Source organism: Calliphora vicina, chromosome 1 (assembly GCF_958450345.1).
Source record: "Calliphora vicina chromosome 1, idCalVici1.1, whole genome shotgun sequence".
Classification (NCBI taxonomy): domain Eukaryota; kingdom Metazoa; phylum Arthropoda; class Insecta; order Diptera; family Calliphoridae; genus Calliphora; species Calliphora vicina.
The window spans coordinates 82182920-82204372 of NC_088780.1; the positions used below are offsets into that span (position 1 = coordinate 82182920).

General features: G+C 29.4%; 1 protein-coding gene across 1 annotated transcript; it reads right to left on the reverse strand.

The window, feature by feature from the left end:
* Positions 1–717: 717 nt before the first annotated feature.
* Positions 718–1686, reverse strand: LOC135951158 (uncharacterized). Its single transcript, XM_065500749.1, has one exon. The coding sequence runs from the start codon at positions 1684–1686 to the stop codon at positions 718–720; it is 969 nt and encodes a 322-aa protein (XP_065356821.1).
* Between the last annotated feature and the right edge of the window lie 19767 nt (positions 1687–21453).

Consider the following 21453-nt stretch of genomic DNA (forward strand, 5'->3'; position numbering starts at 1 on the left):
ACTTACACACGAATTGCTAACAAAATATTCATCCATTGGCTATAAAAGAATTTCAGAATCTTAAAGAAATGGCGGTCTGCCATTATTATTTGCGTGGATGGAAAATGGTCAATGCAAATAAGAGGATTTGCTGTGAATTGCGTGGACCATTAAAAATACCCCATTTCCCCGTTCCACATATTTGTAAATCCACTGCACATTTTGTTTAACTAGTGCAATTGTAAAATTTAACACCACTTAAATAATTTAAAAAAAATATTTAATAATTGCTTTCTTGCTTTATTTTTATGATATGATACAAATTTATTTAAATTTTTAATTTAAAACATCTATAACTTACCTTCGCCATAATGGAGCATAATCCCTAAAAATTATTGAAATCTGAAAAAAGCTGTTGCTCTTAGATGTGATCGTTTTTTCCAGGAACTCTAGTGCCACCATCTACGACAGTCAATTGTGACAACAACAGTCCATATTTCTAGTGACCAGTCCATAAACTACATACTACGTTTAAATAAAAATACTTATTTTATTCTTTCACTAAGATAATTTATTAGAATCAAGCCAGGCCCAAAATACGGCATTTGAATGGGATCACAATTTCAATTTAAATTCTAATGAAATTGCAATCAAATTTCGTAATTTCCCCCCACTTGATATTCAAGAAAAACATACATACATAATTATATAATTATACTGAGATTAAAAATCTGTTTATTATCGTTGACACGTTCCAATGCTCCACTGGCACTGAGGATTATCTGCATCAATGCCCGTAACATTCCTATAGCCATTTACATTTCGGCGACTCTGATCGAACCTCTCCGTGGAACACATTATATATTCATTTTGCTGCAATATGATTTTGTCATTTTTAAACTGAACAGTCCAAATATGGTTGAATGGATCTTGCTGAGATGATGGATATCCTGCAATATTGTTTACTGAATTTGGCATCAGGTAGTAGTAGACATTATAATTTGTACCAAATAAAGTTATTTTAAAATCATCAAAATTCGTTGCAATCCCATCAACTAAATCTGCCTTTGTATGGCCCGTACTATCAATACTTTTCTTATCATACCACAACCAGAGATAACGGCTTGTGGAATCAATAAAACTATTTACAGCTGAATAAATGAATTCAGAAGAGCCAACATTTAACATGCAAAAATATGGCCTGAACATCAAATATTTCAAATAATCAGGCAACTGGTCAATGGCTCTTTCAATTCCACTTTTGAGTTGAACGTCGATGTTTTGGAATAAGCTGTTATTTTTTATTTTAAATATTATCAAGGCAAATTTTTGTAGGTATTCATCGTAGAAGTAACCCTTTGAATTATGTATTGCGTTCAAGATAAGCTGGGCTCTTACCATCAGTTCAAACGATTTCACATCATCTGGATTTTGGTAAATTTGAAATAAATCGTCTAATAGTTTTTGCGGAGTTTTGTCGTTATATACTTGTTTCAAGGCATCCTCCAATATGTCCTGTATTAGCCGCGTTTCGTAGTTGTTTCTTAAAGTATCGTATATGGCATTTAATTGCTCAAGCTGTATTGAGGATCCATTAGAACTCAGGACTTCAGATAATATATTGGCATTTTCCTCACGTAAGTACCGTCGAGCTGAGTAGCGTAGTTCAGCTAAAGCTGCTTGTCTTCTTTCGATTTCTCTGTACATTTTTGTCGCTTCCGAAATATCGTGTGTATTGTTGTTTCGCCTTATCTCCCAGAGTTCGATCAAATCGTTGTCGTGACCTTCTACGTCGTACGTATTTTGACATATTGCAAAGTATGCATTTGATATGAGTAAACTGTACAAAAATATCAAATATTGATGCCAAGATTTGAATGTGTTCATGGCGATAGCTTGCACTGGAATAATGAAATAATTATTTAATTGTCGACAGCTACCTAAATATGTACTAAATAAGTAAGTATTTAGCAGTCGAGAAATATGCATATATATGAATGTACATTAGGCCTGTCCTTAAAAAAATTTACGTATTTTTTTAATCTAAAACAAGTAAGAGAGCTATATTCGGCTGTGCCGAATCTTATATACCCTTCACCAACTTTTACTTTATACAAAAATTTTTTTTCCAAAGTTGTTTTTTTAATTTTTTTGAAAAAAAATTGGAATTGCTTTTTTAATTTTTTTTTAATATTTAGCGAAAAAAAACTTTTGGTGAAAAAAATTTCGATTGATTATAAATATCAACCGAGCCGGAAGAATTCCGTAGATATTAATGTATGAATCGTGTATGTTAGTTATTTGGGGGCTTCGAAAGTTGATTTCAACAGACAGATAGACGGACATGGCTTAATCGATTCCGCTATCTATAAGGATCCAGAATATATGTATATACATTATAGGGTCCGAAAATTTTATTGTTGAAATTACAAACGGAATGACAAACTTATATATGTATATACCTTTCTCACGAAGATAAAGGTATAATTAAAATTAATTTATGCTAAATTGAACAATGGGATACTAGGACTCATCGAAATAAAAAGTATTTTCGAAATTTCCATAAAATCCCACTTTTTTAGATTTTCCCCATCTAATACATGACATTATGTTATTAAAGAACAGTTGTTTTTTATGTAATTTAATAACATTAAATAATTATTATCTAAACTAAAATATAAACAAATACTGTATTTATGTTGAATTTGATATTGCAGCAACAACAATTTGAGAAAAAATATTGTATTAAAATACATAATCGTTAAATATAATACTGCCAATATATTACATCTATTTGGTAAAATAACTGCCTTTTAAAGAGTAGTGCTAAATAAACATTTAAAGTGACTACACTCTACATTACTTAGAAACACTAATGTGGGAGATCAGTATACTTAAGCAAAAAGAAAATAAACTGTATGAGAATTATATCAATACAATTTGTATAAAACCAGTATATACGAATTACTCACAAAAAAGTGCAGTGCAAAATAAACGTTTAAAGTGACACACTCCAGATCACGTAGAGAAACTTAAGTGACAATTGTCTTTACGCTAGAATACATTAGGCCGGGTTGATTTGTATGGACGATCAAAAAGTAAAAAATCGTAAAGACGAAATGCGCAATATAGGATTTGATTTTAGACCTATGGTTTCTTGGGGAAAATTTCTTAGAATTTTCGTAGAATGCATTTCTGCTATACGACCCGCCCTAATATACATACGTATGTCAGTTGGAGTACATTGACTACTTACTTAACTGCTGGGATGTGTAAACGCTAGGTGAATGAGTAAATTAATAAGTAAATTTTAAATAAAGTTAAGAAATTGAAGTAGAAAATGGGAATATTTATTGTGAACAGTATTTCGATCTATAAAATTGTATCAAATGAGTAGTAGGTCTGTCATTGTACTTTTATTCTTTCAATTGTACCAACTTTTCTATCCCTGCTATACTTTGTACATACATATGTACGTATTATATTATTTGCAATGATGATAAGAAAAGAAAAATGCACATCTATATGAGTTTCAGTACATTAATTTCAATATATTTAATCAATTTTAAATATTTACATTTTTATACCCTTCACGAGTGGCAAGGGTATATACTAGGGTGATCGGGCCGGTTTTTAATAACCGGTTTTTTTGGTTAAGTCGGTTTCGTTTTTTTTAAAAAGGCTCACATTTCGAATATCAAATTTACTGGCGTTAACTATCTTCGTATCAAATTTGACCTAAATAGAAAATATATAATTTTTTCCCAATTTTTTTTTTAAACCTAACTTAGTTTTGGACATTTGAAATTAAATAAACCTCATAAAATATGAAGAATATCAACCACTTACTTTTTGAAAAAATAAAAGTTTAATTTCAAAATGGGTAAAATTTGAAACGAAGACCTATGAAGGATAAGAAAAACATAGCTTTGGTATCTAAGCGGAGAATCGCAGTTTTTATACAAGTTCAGCAGAAATGATGAAAAGAGACAGATATATGTATATGAGTGCTACCAAAGCTCTGAAAACATTTAACTTCATTGTGCGTAACAATAATTAGAGATTTTTGATCCAGGTCAAATATGACTAAAAGTGCAAATAATTGTATAGATATTTTTTGCCAATTTGTTTTTCTAAAAACCTAACGTACGTAGTTGTTGACATTTGAATTTAAATGAAATTCATAAAATATCACTTAACACTTTTAGAAAAAATTCAATTTTAATTTCAAAATGGGTCAAATTTGACCCGAAGACCTTTTGAAGGTTAAAAAAGTAATCAAAGTTAAGCTACGTATACACGGTTGTCATATTCTTACAATATTGTCAGAAAATGTTCAATAAATGGTTAACACCCATATGTTTCAACATAAGTTCTCATGGTTGTGCTAACCATTTTATGAGCATGTTCTGACAATATTGTAAGAATATGACAACCGTGTATACGTAGCTTTAGAATTGATCTCTTTTTTCTTTTGTTATGTTTTTTATGAACAGTTTTTGCTTTAATAACATTATTTTATTAAAAAAAACTTTTTTCTTCTTATTTCAAAAAAAACCGGTTAACCGGTTATTATTAAAAAACCGAAACCGGTTGTTATTAAAAAACCGAAACCGGTTTATATTAAATTGCAATTTTTCGAAGAAACCGAAAATCGGTTTCTAAAAAATGTCGAAGAATCGATTTGTCATTCCATTTATAATTTCTACATTTTTTATTTGAGATCCCACAAGTAACTTATATACATGATTCATACATCAATATATCAGCTATAGACTCGGTTCGGTTGACATGTAAAAGCGAGAACCAGCGAAATGGCATCGGAACCAGCCATTGTTCTAAAATTGCATTAATGCACTTTTATATTAAAATATTCCACTGCATTTGTATAATTTAAGGAGAAGATAATAAATACACTTTTGTATGGTTCCCGAATCAACAAAATTAGTCCACAGATGTACAAGATATGAATAACTAAACTTCCAGCTTCCAGAATATTGTATCTGTCTACATCTATACTGAATTATACAAATCCAAAAATAATAAACAAAAATTTGTTTATGAGAAAATTTACTAAATATTTCACACTTTCATATACATATTAAAGGTATTTATAGACGGCAATACTGAGTATTAATATTTGTCAAAAACTCAAGTATCATAATACAATTTCATCGTCTAAACAAAATTTGTATTAGATTTTCAAAAAATACAAATGATTTTTTTGATTTACGGTCGGTATTGAAAATATCTTTAAAACAATTCAAAAACTTTTTATTTTCATATGTATCGGGTATGTATTTATAAAAACAAATAAGGCAAACAAAAATGTAAAGAAAATATAAAATAAAAATAAAGTTAGCAGAAAAATATCAATCAACAAACAAATAAAATATTTGTAATACTATCGTATAAACAAGAAATGTATTTTTCGAAACGATTTCTTGACATACCTAAAGATTTCAATAATATTTTAAATTTGAAAAGTGTTAATACCATAGAGAATAGACATAGAGCGGAAACTCTGCTGTCAAAGACCTAACTCAGTTGTCAGAAACCTAAGTGGTGAGAATGTATTAGTAGAAAAAACTATGTGAAAACAAAAACAACACTCGTATGTGTGATAATTTTGAGTAATTTTTTTGTTTGAGTTTTTTTCTAGTTTCCGCTCTATGTTTCTTCTCTATGGTTAATACTCAGTATTGCCGTCTATAAATACCGTAAACAAGTATGGGTGATAAATTCGGTGAATCTTGTATACCAACCATCAATATGTAGTTTTGGCCTTCTGTACAGAACTGTATAGAATTTGATAGATTGATCAATTCCACAAAACTTAATTGACTTATGTCGAAATTGATGTTATTTATCATTATATATAAATTATGAATTGACAATAAAATAGTTTTCAGATATAGGTTATATGGGAGGTAGGATCAGTTATGGACCGATCGTAGCCAGCTAGCTATTTTCGTGTTTGCCCTATCGTGTTTTCAACAGACGGACGAATGGACATAGTTAGATCGTCTTAGAATCGTATAATATTCCAGAATATATGTATATACTAACTAATGTGTTTCTGCGACGATGTGTTTCAAGTGGTGGTCCTGCATCATCAAAATCTGATCACAGTTTTACAAGATATGAATACTTAGACTTACATACTTTATCGAATTTTGTCACTAAACAAAAATCGCAAAAATATACCAAAAAAAAATTTAGGAACCAAGGTGAATTTTTGTGTGACTAACGGTGGAATGAACTATTAGGGTAGCTTTTTCCAAAAAAAAAAATTATAAAATGATACACATACATACTAGGGTATTCATTCGACCAATGATCGTTCGATTAATCGAATAATTTCATACGAATAATTATTCGAACAATTTAAAAATGGCCATTTTCGAATAACGAATAATTCGAACAATTTTATGTCGAATAATCGAATAAAACGAATAAATGTTAATATATATTTAAATTTATTAAATTGCTTAAAATTTTTCATAATTTAAAATTTAAATAAGTAATAATGACTCACAAAAATAGTATTGTTTCTGAAATTCGACAAATAACTAAAGACAAAGGGACTTTCGATCACTGTAGATGAGTGTTCCGATAGCTGCTTCCATAAATATATAAATATTATTGCAAGAAGTTACAAATCTAAAAACAAATCTTTCAAAATTTTTACTTAGGACTTGAAACAATGAAAATAAAAGGTATGGAATAAAATATTTGGTATTTAGCTGACGAAAATTAGAAGAATCGCAATTAATAATCAAAATATTAACTTAGATAAAAGTGGAGTTGAATGTGATAGAGAATGTGATTTTGAAACGGTCGTCGAAAGTAATATCTTAAAGGAATGGACCTAGGCTTTCTTTTGAGCAAAAAAAAAAATTAAAAAAGGGCCCATATTGGAAAAAAATTTTGATTTTGCAAAAAAAAATTAAAAAATTGTATGTCTTGCGTTACAAAATATTTATTTTGATAGATATCCCACTCGCATCCCACTAAGGGACTAAAAATATCTTAAAGGAATGGACCTAAGCTTTCTTTTGACTACAAAAAAAAATTTAAAAAAGGGCCCATTTGGAAAAAAAATCGTATTTGCAAAAAAAAAAGTCAAAAATTGTAAGTCTTGAGTTAAAAAATATTTATTTTGATAGATATCCCACTCGCATCCCACTAAGCGACCAAAAGGGTCTTCAAGGATAATATCTAAGCTTTTGTTTGACCTAAAAAAAAAGATTAAAAAAGGGTCCATTTTGAAAAAAAAAAGTCAACAAAGTTTTTGATTTTGCAAAAAAAGTCAAAAATTTTATGTTTTGAGTTACAAAATATTTATTTTGATAGATATCCCACTCGCATCCCACTAAGCGACCAAGTAGGTGTTCAAGGAAAATATCTAAACTTTATTTTAAGAGAAAAAAAAAAAAAAAGTCAAAAAAGTTTTTGATTTCGGAAAAAAAATATTAAAAATTTTTTATTTTTTTTTTTAAATATTTTTTTTCGAAAGATCGAAGAAATAGCTATCTATACTATTTGGGACACATTTTGCTAAGAACAATAGGTAATAAGTTACATGGATAAGAAAAAACCCCTGTTTGACCAAATTGTCAAAATTTTACCCCCTATAACTCAGAGAGTTCTCGACCGATGTTGTTGAAAAATTGTGTCTGAGTTACTATCCAATAGAGCTAACCTTGGTGCAAATTTCATCCCGATCGGAAGACATCGATTTCAAAAGTTGGTTCACTTGACATGAAATGCCCCATATAACTGACGTTATTAACCGCGTACATAAGTGTTGCAAAATATTTAATAAATCGAATGATAAACACAAATATTGCAAACTAACGTTTTGTTGCAAGAAAAGCATGGAGTTCGTATTATACATGATTTTGAACATCGTTGAACATCTTTGTCTAACATGGTAATAAACTTTTCGCCAATCATGCACTGCCTGACTTCAAATTAGCCACGTTCACTGACAATGATATCAAACTTTGGACAGATTCCCTTTATTGTGTAATTCCCCAAGACCACTTTATTAAGCAAAGATACGGTAACGTTGTTAGAGATTGATGTATAATACAATTAGTTATAAATAACACTATACAACAAAATCAAATTTTTTCCAAAATTACAAGGTCCGACCAATAAATTTTGATAGAGGAGACAAAAATAAGACACGTGTATCAGTGTTTTGAAAGTTTACATCTGAATTTCATTTGACGGGTGGTTAAAGTCTCCCAACTCTGGCACATTCTTATGTTAATCGTCATAAGAAACCATGTGATCCTTAAATTTTAGGTATAAAATGTGTTCCGCAAAGTTATGTAAAATGTTACGGAGAATATTTTTGTAGAATATGTTAACCCTCTAAATCCTCAAGGCATGGGTCTTTTTTGTCCTTCTTTTAAAAAAGTGCAAAAACCACCATTAAAACAGGGATTTAAGGGGTTAAAGTGTTCAGCAAAAATATTATCCGTGAAATTTTACTATAAGTCCCTGAATACACCAAAACGGAAAATTAAACCAGAAAGTCAGAAATAAGACACAACAAAAGAGAGCTTACGGTTAATTTCGTATTTATTAAGAATTTAGATAGGAAGTCTCCATTAATTACATTTTTTTAGCTCTAGGCAATTACACTTTATTACCATACGCATATTTCAGCTATAAAATTCTTAATAAATGCGAAATAGTGAATAATTAATTTACTAAATAATTAGTTACTCAATTTAAAACCCGAATTAATGAACGACATAAAAATGTTCTTAATAAGTTTATATTGTATTTGAATTCAGAATCATGTCCAAACTAGCTCAAATTTTTTAAAGCATAGCTCCAAAACGGAAACTAAAGGGTTTGATAGTCAATTGTTTTTTTTTTTTTTTTCTGATCTGATCTGATCAGAATATTTCTGTTGAAAATTTAATGATAGACTTTGTTTTCGAATGTTTTTTGACATTATCAATACTTGAATTGTTAACTTTAACGTAATTTTTTGTTTTTTTTTAACAATAAAATATAAAAAAATCAAAACATAATTTTAACTTTTTTAAAAAAACTATTCGAATAATTCGATTAATTTTAAACATGTGATTGAATTATTCGAACAAGTGAAAATCTCTTATTTGAATTATTCGTTTTACTCTAACAAGAGAAAAATCGAATAATTCGAATACCCTAATACATACCGCTGTAATACTAAAATGTAGTAAAAAATCTTAACAAAAATAAATTGAGGCATTCTATATCAAAATTTGTATTTAAACAAATTAAACAATTAAAAGTAAATTCTTCACCTTTTCATCCTCGTATTTGTTCTTTATCAATTGTTATGACTCTGTAATATTTGATTTATTATTATTATTAAATTAGGACAAGTTTTATTTCTTATACAGCCTAAATAAAAAGCTCATTCCTTTGAGAAATAAATACATGCAATTCGATATACATAAATATTTATTTTTATTTTTTCCTCTTTTTCACAAACACAGCCATTCACGCTGTGTAGTAGTCAAAGTGAATGACCTAATTTTGCTACGTGTATAAATAAGTATGTGCGACTAACTGGAATAAAATAAAATTAAAGTACAAATACGAATAAAATCAAATAAAAATAAAAACAACAAGAACAAAAACAAACCACACCAAAGGTAATGAAATTAAATGAAAATGTAATATTTACATACGTATACACGCAATTTGGTGAAAAAGAAATCACGCCAGAATCCACAACAAATCAAACAAGTGAATGTCGTATTCAGCTATGCCGAATTTTTTTTACCCACCACCAAAACATCCCCAAAGTCCAATAAAAATGTGCTAGATTGGCGTTTTTCACTTTAATTTAATTTTGTTCAAATTTCTAAGTTTTATTTCATGATTTTATATTAGGCTATGCGTATCCTTCCTCTAAATTGAACGAAATTTTGACGAATCATTAACTATATTAAAATTAATGTCTGTACAAAATGGCTTTAACCTACAATTATTTTTCTGTTATTGTAATTTTTTATTTCAGTATTTATGGGAAGGACACGAATCCTTGAAATTTAAATGAACAAATTTTAGGTATGATTATATTTTTCCAATTAAAATATGTGTGCCAAATTTCATTACTTTGCGATATCTCCTTATAGTTTTGGCAAGGTTTGTGGAACTTCTGTGGAGTAAGTAAAGGCCTTTTATATAAGTATTTGATATTGTTGAAAACATTATGACTTGAGGATTGATAATTTAGTAAAACTAAATAATTTTATAAAATTTTGGGACTTTATTCACCTTAAAAACTAAAAAAATTATAATATGGTGATTTTCCACGAATAAAAACATAAAATTTGAATTAATGTAAATTTTTAACAGTTAAAGATATCATAACAAAATGTTGAACCAATATAGACTCAAATGTCCTTAAATCTGTCCTAAAACAGGGAAAATGTGTTTCAAAAACTGAGTTTTTTTTAGAAAAGTGCCCACTGTGACATCATTTACCGTGTGATAGTAAAAACACTTAGTAAGTATTTAAGACACATATGGTGTTATACAAATATGTGGATCGGTGCTTTGCCTTTTTAGAATTTTTTACTCAAAACAACATTTTTTTAAAAATTGGCAAAGTTTGGGTAGGTCGGGGGGTGATAAGTCCGCTAAAGTGAGCCAATTTCTTTTTTACACGCTTTTGCATTAAATTATCTCTCCGTATCATATACAAATTCTATATAGTCCTGAAGAAAATTTTTTTCTACAAAAGAAAAAATATATGGGCTTTTTTGGGAAAGAACGTAAAAAATACGGCCCTTTTTACAAGTTCCAACTTTGGATGCATATAACTTTTTTGGAGGGAAGTGATAACTGTTATCAAGTTTCTTTTATTTTATTTAGAATTTCATCGCCAATATAGCTGATATTTTATCAATAAATCAATAAACCTGAATATCTCTTCAACTAATAGAGATAACCTACACTTGTAAGTGCTCATTTGGATCATAAATGGATTTTTGGCGAGGTGACCAACTTTGTGGGGGCATTAGCGCTAGGAAGCTGGACAAACGTAAATTAACTCACAACCACAGCTCAAACTATGTGAAATTTCGTAACAATATCTCCAATAGTTCCCAAGATACCGAATTATTTCCAAAAAAAAAGTTTCTAAACCACTGTGCGACGGAACCCAAAAGTCCCTTAGGAGCGTCAACATTTCTAGAAAATTTGAGTGAATTCCAAAAATTCTGATTGCAAAACAATATAAAAAAAACTCATGGTTTTTGAAACACAGACGTGTAAATTTTGACAATACAGTAAAACCTTGATAATCTGGATAATTGATTGCAGACCCTAATCCGGATTATCAAATTATCCGGATTACCGAATAAAAATTTAAAAACATTGTTCTTGTATTAAAAATGCTTTTTAAAATACATATCTAATGACATATTTAAATAAATGATTACATTTAAAAAGAAACACTGAACCTCAGGAGAAAAAACATGAAAAGAAATAATAGAAAAAGTCTTGTACGGTACTTTTCTATGTTTTAGCAAAAATGGATTTGTGTAGAAAATAGTTTGTTTTTGCAGCAAAAAAACTATGGCGAATATTCAGAAATCATGACTAAAGTCGGAACTAGCAAGTAGTGCTGAAAGTAACCAATTGTGAATAACTTAAATAGGTACTTAAAAAAGTGACCACTTGGTGGTCGTTTATGAATATGCGCCTATGTTTTTGGAGTAAAAATTAATAGAGATTAACACTACCCAACAATTGGTATGCAATCCGGATTATAAAGTTATAAAGATGCAATCAATCCTATAGAGTACACAATGTAATGAAAACAGATGTACGGATTACCGAATAATCCGGATTAACGATGTCCGATGTTATAAAAAGTTTAACGTATTACATCAAGCTAAATTTATGAACTAACAGCTAAGTTTTTTTCACAATTTAACTAAGCGTTTGCTTTCATTGTTTTGATACCAAATAGCACTGCAAAGTTTTTTTGTGTTTTGGTACTCACCTCTTAATAAAACAAGATGTTTAGTTATATGAAGTATAATAGTTATAATCAGGGAAACCAGAAATATGCTCTAAAAAAAAAGTTTTAAACAATGTAGAGTACTTGGCCTGGCAATGTAGTAAAAGAGCACAATAAAGTAACATAAATCGATGTCTATTGGATCTGAAAACATTTGTATACATAGAAAATGTTCTTTCGACATCAACTGATGTTATATGAGCAAATTTAAAAGACAATATTTCTTTAACACTTAGAACGGTTAAGTTTGAATTAGAACTAAAATTTGATATTTATATGGCGCTATTATTAAAATAGTGCTTGTTTTATATTAAAACAAGTAAGAGAGCTATATTCGGCTGTGCCAATCTTATATACCCTTCACCAAATTATTCTTCAAAATAAAAAATTTAAATATTTTTAGCTGAACAAAATTTTTTTTTCAGTTTTTTCATTTTTTGGAAAAAAAAATGTTCGAATTGTTTTTTTTAAATTTAAAAAAAAATATTTTGTTTTTTAAATTTTTTTTTTTGATGAAAGCCATCTATTTTTCAATTTTGAATTTTAAACAAAGCAAGTAAAAACCTGTAACACAACAGCGAAAAATAAGTAAGACAAAATTTGTTTGATAAAGTCAAAATATCCTATTAAACAGTAAAATATGCTCTAAAAACGCAAAAATATGACATAAATATGCTCTTAAAACAAATATATGCAAAAATATGCATTTAAGGGTAAAATATGCAAAAATATACACTAACAAATCGATGCCAAAATTCTTAAATAGTTCTGAAACGTTTAAATATCTTATCCATGTGCTCATTAGACTCACCAGAAAAAACATGCATTTGCATATATTGGTTTCCCTGGTTATAATGATATAGGATTATTTCTTAAATGTATGACTTCAAAAACTGTTCCCACTTAAAAATGTGGAATTCACAACAGATGGCGTATCTTTTGAAAGCGGTTTTTATTTTTAATAATTTGTATGTCATTTTGAATGTCAACTAACTCTTATTTATTTTCAATTAGTTATTGAACATTATAGTGTAAACAACTAAGTTTTTTTGATTCGATAATGGCATTGGTAGAAACACCATTCCCCCCCCCAGAATATGCAGAAACCGTAATATTCCATCATGACAACGATCGGCCACATGTTGCAGGTTAGGTTCCATGGGCAGCTGCTCCTCAAGCAGCTCACATGGGGTAGACAGCAGGGTATTTACAATACTTCCGATACCTCCAAGTTAAACCAACCAGATTCCCGGATGAAAGAGTAGATTCGTCTAAGATTCATCCTTGATAGCTCATCCAAGCAAGATAGGAATGGAAATCCGCTTTCTGCTGTGCAGCCATCTTGCATCTAACAAGGGAAATACAAGAAAATGAATCGATCGCCACATGATTGATCATCGCACCCTTTTTGTCCAAATCATCTGCTATACAATTACCCTGATTTCCATCATGTCCAGGGACCCATATAAGCGTTATCCTAGAATGTCTCGCTATCTCGTTTAGGTATACCCGACATTCCTCGGTTAACCTAGATGTCGTGAAGACATCCGCTATTCCGTTAACGGCAGCCTTGCTATCTGTAAATATACATATATCTCTAAAGTAGGATTTTATCCCAAAGTTTTCAATATAGAAACCGCGATGCCATAAATCCCTATTCGGGATAGTAAGATGGAAATGCCTATCGAAAAAAGGTTTTGCGATGCAGTAATCAACATTACCATGTATGTGTCCATAGCAATACCTGTTAAAAACTATTTAGAAGGAAGTGGTTGGGAAGTTTTGCCTCACCCGCATTATAGTCCAGACTTTACCCCGTCCGACTACTATTTGTTTCGATCGATGCAGAACTTTCTCTGGGACACCCTTCACTTCAGCGCAGAGTATCTGAAATTGGCTTGATTCGTTGTTGGCCTCAAAAGATGAGCAGTCCTTCTAGAGTGGAATCCATATATTGCCAGAAAGCTGGGAAAACGTCACAGCAAGTTTATATCGTACAAATGTTTCAAAATAAAAGCTAAAACTTTTTAAAAAATCTCGCCGTTTTAAGTTATACTCCTAATACAAAATTAAATATTTTTTTGTTCTGTAGTTGGATCAATGGCTCTCGACTCTTTTGGATTGTTATCAAGTCGATTTATATAACCTTAAACTAACTCGACACACAAGAGACGATGCATATGTAAGCAGTACGCCAATTATGTAGCAAAAACACATGGAAATATGAGTGTTGATTTCCACTGTAAATGTAAATTTGTATACCCGCCAACAAAAAATATTTGTGTGGATTTATTGATTTTTTCCTTTCGTTTGTAAAATATCGAATTATTGATTGTGGACCCCAAGAAGGATTATGAGTCCTTATGGAATACAAAGACGTTGTCTAGGGTATGAAATTTAGTATTATTATTATTATTGATCAAAAATGTTCGGAAAAATTGGTACAACATAAACATTGACAAAAGTCTACATACGACCACAGCATGTCCTGGTTTTTTTTTGAATACTAACAGATAAGCATGCAATTTATTAAGTCTACAGTTCAACAAAAACTCAAAAGTAAATACCACAAAATTGGCCAAAGAACTCGCAACAAGGTGAGAAGTTATTGTTATTATCATCCACGAACAATTCAAAGAACCTTAAATAATAATGGTAATTAAAGCAGAACTCCTCGTAAATTAGCGAACGGATCGCAAACTTCATTTGGAATTCACCCAAAAGCACTTTGAAATGGACATGGAATTCTGGAAGAGAGTTTTGTTCACTGATGAGTTGAAGTATAACATATTTGGAAGTGATGGGAGAGATAAAGTATGGCGCAAAACAAATACAGCAATGGATCCGAAAAACTTACTCGCTACAGTTAAGCTGATGTTGGCAGTGTGATGGTTTGGGGTACTGTCTCTGCTTCTGGAGTGGGAAAGTTAGTGTTTATTGAGGATAATATGGATCGTTATCAGTACAAATCCATTTTGGAACAAAATTTGAGAGCATCCGCTGATATTTTAACTCTTGGTTAAAGTATCACGATCCGAAACATTGGTCTCAAATTGTCAAAGATTGGCTACTCTACCATGCCCCATGACAATTGCACACACCACCTCAAAGCCCGGACTTAAATGTTATTGAGCACGTGTGGGAAATTCTACAACGGAAGATCTGAAAACATCTTATTACTTGTGCACTAATGTTAAAGGAGAACCATCCAGAAGAATGGCAAAATATAACGTCCGCAGAACTGGAAAATTTAGTTGCTTCGATGCCCAGACTCTTGTAGATGCCCGTGGTGGCCTAACGAAATATTGAATTTAATTAAAATTTGTATTCGCTGAAAAATGTTTATTTAGTATGTAGACTTTTGTCAACATATTTTTTTTTAATTTTTTGTGAATAAAAGTTAAATCTATATATGTATATAAAAATGATATGGTCCATGTATGTAATGGCATCATGTGAGAACGGCTGGAGGGATTTGGCTGATTTTTTTTATTAGATTCTAAACAGGAGATGGTTTGTAAAGAAAAAAATTCAGAAATTCCGGTTAAAACTCGGAAATTTTTTTTTTTTGAGTCCAGTCCCAGTATGGTTTGGAGAAACTTGAAGAACTAACATTAATAAATGCAACCGGGCGAAGCCGGGGCGGTCAACTAGTTAATTATAAATTTAGCGATATTTTTTTGTTATATTACTAAAAATGCAATTTGAAATAAAACTGCATCATTACTTTCACTTATTATGGTTTAGGAGTCCGCGAGTTACGAAAATAATGGTCGTATGTATACTTTTGTCGGTCATTGTACACATATTGGGTATGCAATGCAGTCATATCTTTATTAAGACAAAGCAAGCAAACACGGAGTTAAAATTTAAAAAAAAAACTTAGCATTACTTTTTCATACATTTTGCGATATGAAACATTATCAAAGTTTACACGGTTGCGTTAAGAATCGCTCGACTTTTTAAGGTTGCATTGCATACTGACGTTTTGGAATTCACTCATTCATTTACATATTTTTAGAGATTTTTGGTAATTATTTGAGTTGTTTAATTCATATAATATGAAAGTAAATTTTTAATTTGGCTTAAGATCATTTATAATAATTACTCTGTATTATGACAGTGTAATTACATTTATCATATATTTTTTAAAAAATTTTAGCATTTGACAATATTTCGTAAATATATGAAATAATTGCATAAATTTTATTATTTATTTATTTATTACACAATTCTTAATACTTATACATATATCTTATTATTAGCATCCACAAAACTGAAATAGGTTAGCAAAACAATAACGATTACATTTTAATTATGTGAATTAGAAATCAAATTAATGGTTTTTACCATAGGAAAAAAATTAAAAATGGAATGAAAGAGAGCAAATTATTTATTGATAGTATGTGTTTCATTGTGTTAAAAAAATTATAAAAGAGGTGAAATTGTGTATTAAAATCTATTTATTTTTCAACTACATACGTAATAATTTTTTCCTTAACAAAAAATTCTATTTATAAACCCGGTTTGTTCACATTGAACAAAAATTTAATATAAACCCGGTTTACCGGTTTTTTAGAATGACAAAGCCGTAACACAGTCTACAGTGTAATTATAATTAACATCCAGTAATACAACCCAAAGTATTTTTTCCGTACAGCAAAAGTAGTGACAGTGAAATTCAACAAGTATTTGATAGAGCCGTTCATTGATCTATTTATAAGTATTAATAATATTTATTTGATTTTTTCGTTTACATTGCACTGGTATTTTCAAATTAACTCATTTCTTATGTATTTTGGATTTTTCCGTAAACATTCATACATTTTTTAATGAATCATAGAAATTTCAACCACCTTAGTGTTATTTTTACATATCTTATGATATACACCGAAAAAAATTGATTCGTAGAATAGAATTTGTTTCTTTTATTTTACGAAAATATTTTAATGTATTTTTTTTATACATACTAGGCAATAGGCAGTCAAACGATTTAAAAATTTACTGAAAGCCTTATGATAAACTTTTATTTAATTAAATTAAAACTCGAATAATTGACAGAATACAAGCCACGATTTTAACTTGATTTTACAATGTTTGTCAATAATTTGCTCAATATACCAATATGTTAAAATATTGCCAAAATCCAATATTACTTTTTATTGCACCTTGATAGAAAAGAAACGTAAAATAGCATTACAACTGCTGTAAGTGATTTTCCAATATATTTTAAAAACTAGTGTGTTATTTCAAAATATTTGCCTTGATTATATTACTCAAGCCGAACAGCTGGATACTTTTGTTTTGGTTCTAGAGGCTGTTAAATACTGTTTTTATATTTCAAAATCGTCATATTCTAGAGTTTCGAGTTCGGTTTTAATGGAACAAATTGATTTCGAAATTAAGTATGCATAAACTGGTAATTATTCCAAATTCAAATCTGTTATCAGAAATATGCAAGGTATATTTATATATTATCAACTGATTTTGTTTCTATAGTATCTTAATATTTAATAAATTACCCAAAACCGATCGGAAGAGAATTTGGGATAATTAAAAGGATACTTAGGTTTTACTTAAATAACCTAAACCGCCTCTATTCCACACTATTATAAGTTTAAATTATTTTATTTCTGTTTTCTGACATTTGCTAAGACCAATTGTTGTTTTTGTAGAATAATTTCTTAGTAAGTAAAAATAATGTTTCAATGAATTACAAATTTTAAATTTAGTGTCAAGCAATTTTTTCAGAAAGCACTAAAAAATGCTAAAAAACTAACTCAATATTTTTTCGAGTCGAAATTTTTAAAAAGCTCTAAAAACTGTTCCATAAGCAATGAGTTGACAACGCTGATACTAAAATGGGGATACGTTAACCCTTTCAACACCGGTGCGAAATATCTAATAAAGAAAATACATACATCGAAAATGTATGTATGCATTTATTGATGGATTTTCATGAAACTTTAGATATAGAAATGGAAATTAACCCTTTTATGACAAAATTTTGATGTGCATTTACAAGGGAAAAAATGAAATTTTTTCAGTTTTTGTAAAAATTTTGCTATTAAGTAATTACGTTTGCAATTAAATCTAAAATAATCGAAATCTGTACGTAATTGTCGTTCTAATGAAATTGGTTAAAAAACTTGTCTTAAGCCACTAGAACAAGAAATGTAGAAAGAAAATTAACATATTTTGAGAAATATTAAAATAAAAGCTCATTTTTACTTAAAATATATCCATATTTACTTGTATATGTATGAGTTTTCCATTTTTGTGCTGTTATTGTAAATACTATATTTTTCTTAAGTTTAATCAAAATCGGCCCAAAATATATATAACATTTCGCTATCTTTCCATTAGAAATTCCAAATATTGAAAATTTTGACCTCTGACCTTCACGATTTAAAGGTTAACATTTTCCGATTTTAGGAAAACTTTCAGACTATATTTAGAATTACCTGGACTATAATATTCTGTACAAATTTTACTTAAAATTAATAACAGTAAGGAAATTTTATATCGCATATACGGAAAAACTATAGGTTGTATTGACATACTTGTTTAACATTTTTATTCCCTATTATATTTAAAATTGAGTTTTCAAACTGCCGTAAAAAAAATTCATTTTTCTTGTCATACCTGCGAATAGATAAACGGTTTCCTACGAAGACAAAAACTCATATACAAGTAAATATGGATATATTTTAAGTAAAAATTAGTTTTTATTTTAATTTTTCTTAAAATATCTTAATTTTGTTCCTACATTTCTTGTTCTAGTGGCCCAAATCTGGCATTTCTAGACGTGACCGTAGCCAAGGAGTATTCGAGTTTAATTTATTAAAATGAATTCTACAAATGCTCCAGGGCGCTATGGGGGCTCAATATAGAGTACCTTCGACATGAAAAATTTTTAAACATGTGCCATTTTTTTGTTTCCTATCCATGCTTGCGTGTGCTTTTATCTGTTCTAATTTTCGAGTTATAGTCATTTAAAAATTGAAATTTTAAAATTTGGCCATACCTTGGCCCGTTATTTTAAAAATATAGGGCCTAATTTTGGACCGAATGGACTCGATTTTTTTTATTAGTTAAACAACTAAATTACCAATAATATACAAAAGATTTCAAATCAATATCTATTATGGATCCAAAAATAAACGATTTTCAATTTAAATATTAAAAAAATAGTAGATTTTTGCTGTTTTTTTGGGCGAAAAGGTGACGTAACTCTTTTTTTATTAAAAAAAAACTTTCGTTAAGTATATACAACAATTTTATGTTTTTCTATAAGGTATCTGTACGGAGAACATTTTGGTATAAAAAAATCTCAAAGCTGGGATCAAAAAACGGAAAGCAGTTTTGGAAACCCTGATGTGTTCCCTATTTATCCCTAAAGTATTTTCCCAGCCCCGAAGGAAATTTGGACCCTACAGGCAAAATTGTAAAAAATACCATTTTTGGGATTTTCCAATTTTTAGGAATTGCGGGATTCCCTTTGACCTTTTGAGAAGCCTTTTTACAACTTGTTATTTAGAATGACAAACTTTAAAAACGTTGAAAATGTCATTGAGTTTCCTTAATAAATAAAGATTTTATTACATATAACATATTTATTGAGTATCTAAAACTAAAATTTATATCAAAATTTTAATAGTATTGCAAATAACAATTTGATCCATATTTTTTCCAAGTCAATATCTCAATTAGATTCAAAAATATGCAACTTTAAAACTCCGTCCTTCAAAAATATTGCACTTTTTCATATTAACAAATTTGTATAAATTTTCGGCTACGGTCACGTCAAATTTTATCCCGATCGGACCAGCCGTTTAGAAATGCCAGAATTATTTCCAAAAAAATTTCGATTCTGCCCCACTGTGTGGCCTGAGACTATTCAAACGATTAACCGTTAATCGGTTAACCGATTAAATTTTGTCGGTTAACTGTTCGAATAATTCAAAAATGCCGATTTTCAAATAACAAATAAACCGATTAATTTGTGTCGGTTAACCTATTAACCGAAATTTCTTATTTTTGCAGTTTAACATATTTTTTTTGTCAAAGTAAAATTTCGATGTCGAAAGAAGTTAGACGATAACATTTACTGCTATTTCTATAACAAATTCGACAAACATATTTTTGTCGAAACAATGTATTGCCCATTAACGACAAAAAATTATATTTTTATTAAAAACTAGCTGACCCGGTGCGCTTCGCCACCCCAATTAGAAGAAAGAAATAGTACTATCAAGTCTCACTTTGTGAATCTAATTGTAAATGTCTAATTTCATATTTCTGGGTCCATTATTATAGAAAATGCAAAATGTGTTCCTAATTTTAAATTTTTATGTTTATTATTATAAAATATTCAAAAAGTACCATTGCAATAAGGAAATAGTACCATTGATTATCACTTTTAAATTCGCATTCACTAAACCATAACCCGTCAAGCTTGAATTTTAGATTTGTATATCATTTCCTATATTATCAACTAATTTTGTTTCTATAATACTTAAGATTTAATAAATTATCACAAAACCGAAACCGATCGGTTTTTAATTTTTTAAAACCGAAACCGCGGTTTTGAAATTCTTCGATTTTTTGGAAAGTCTAGGTCCATTATTATAGGAAATTCAATAAAAGTACCATTCGAATATATAAAAAGTACCAAAAATCCCCCACTTGTGGTTTCCCACTCACTCGGGTCCATATAAGCTTAATTTCATGGCTTTAGGTTCATTGGTGTAGAAATTACAAAAAGTACCATTCGAATAAAAAAGTCTCCCCTAGAATTCTAACTCACTTAGGACCATGTATGCTTAATTTCATGTTTTTAAGTCCATTGCTATAGAAAATTAAAAAAAAGTACCATTCGAATAAACAAAAGGTACCATGAGGTATCCGCTTGAATTTTCAATCACTTAGGACCATATACGCTTAATTTCATATTTCTAGGTCCATTATGTTATAGAAAATTCAAAAAGTACCATTAGAATATAGAAAAAGTACCAAAAAGCACCCACTTGTAGTTGCTCACCCACTCGGGTCCGTATAACCTTTATTTAATGTTTCTAGGTTCATTGGTGAAGAAATTACAAAAAGTACCATTTGAATAAAGAATAAGTACCAAAAATTCTCCCCCTAGACTTCTCACTCACTTAGGACCATATACATATGTTTAATTTCGTGTTTCTAAGTCCATTGTTATAGAAAATTCAAAAAAGTACCATTATAATATAGAAAAAGTACTAAAAAGTATACACTTGCGGATTCCCACTCACTCTGGTCCATATAACCTTTATTTTATATTTCAAGGTTCATTGGTGAAGAAATTACAAAAAGTACCATTCGAATAAAGAAAAAGTACCAAAAAGTCTCCCCTAGAATTCTAACTCACTTAGGACCATGTATGCTTAATT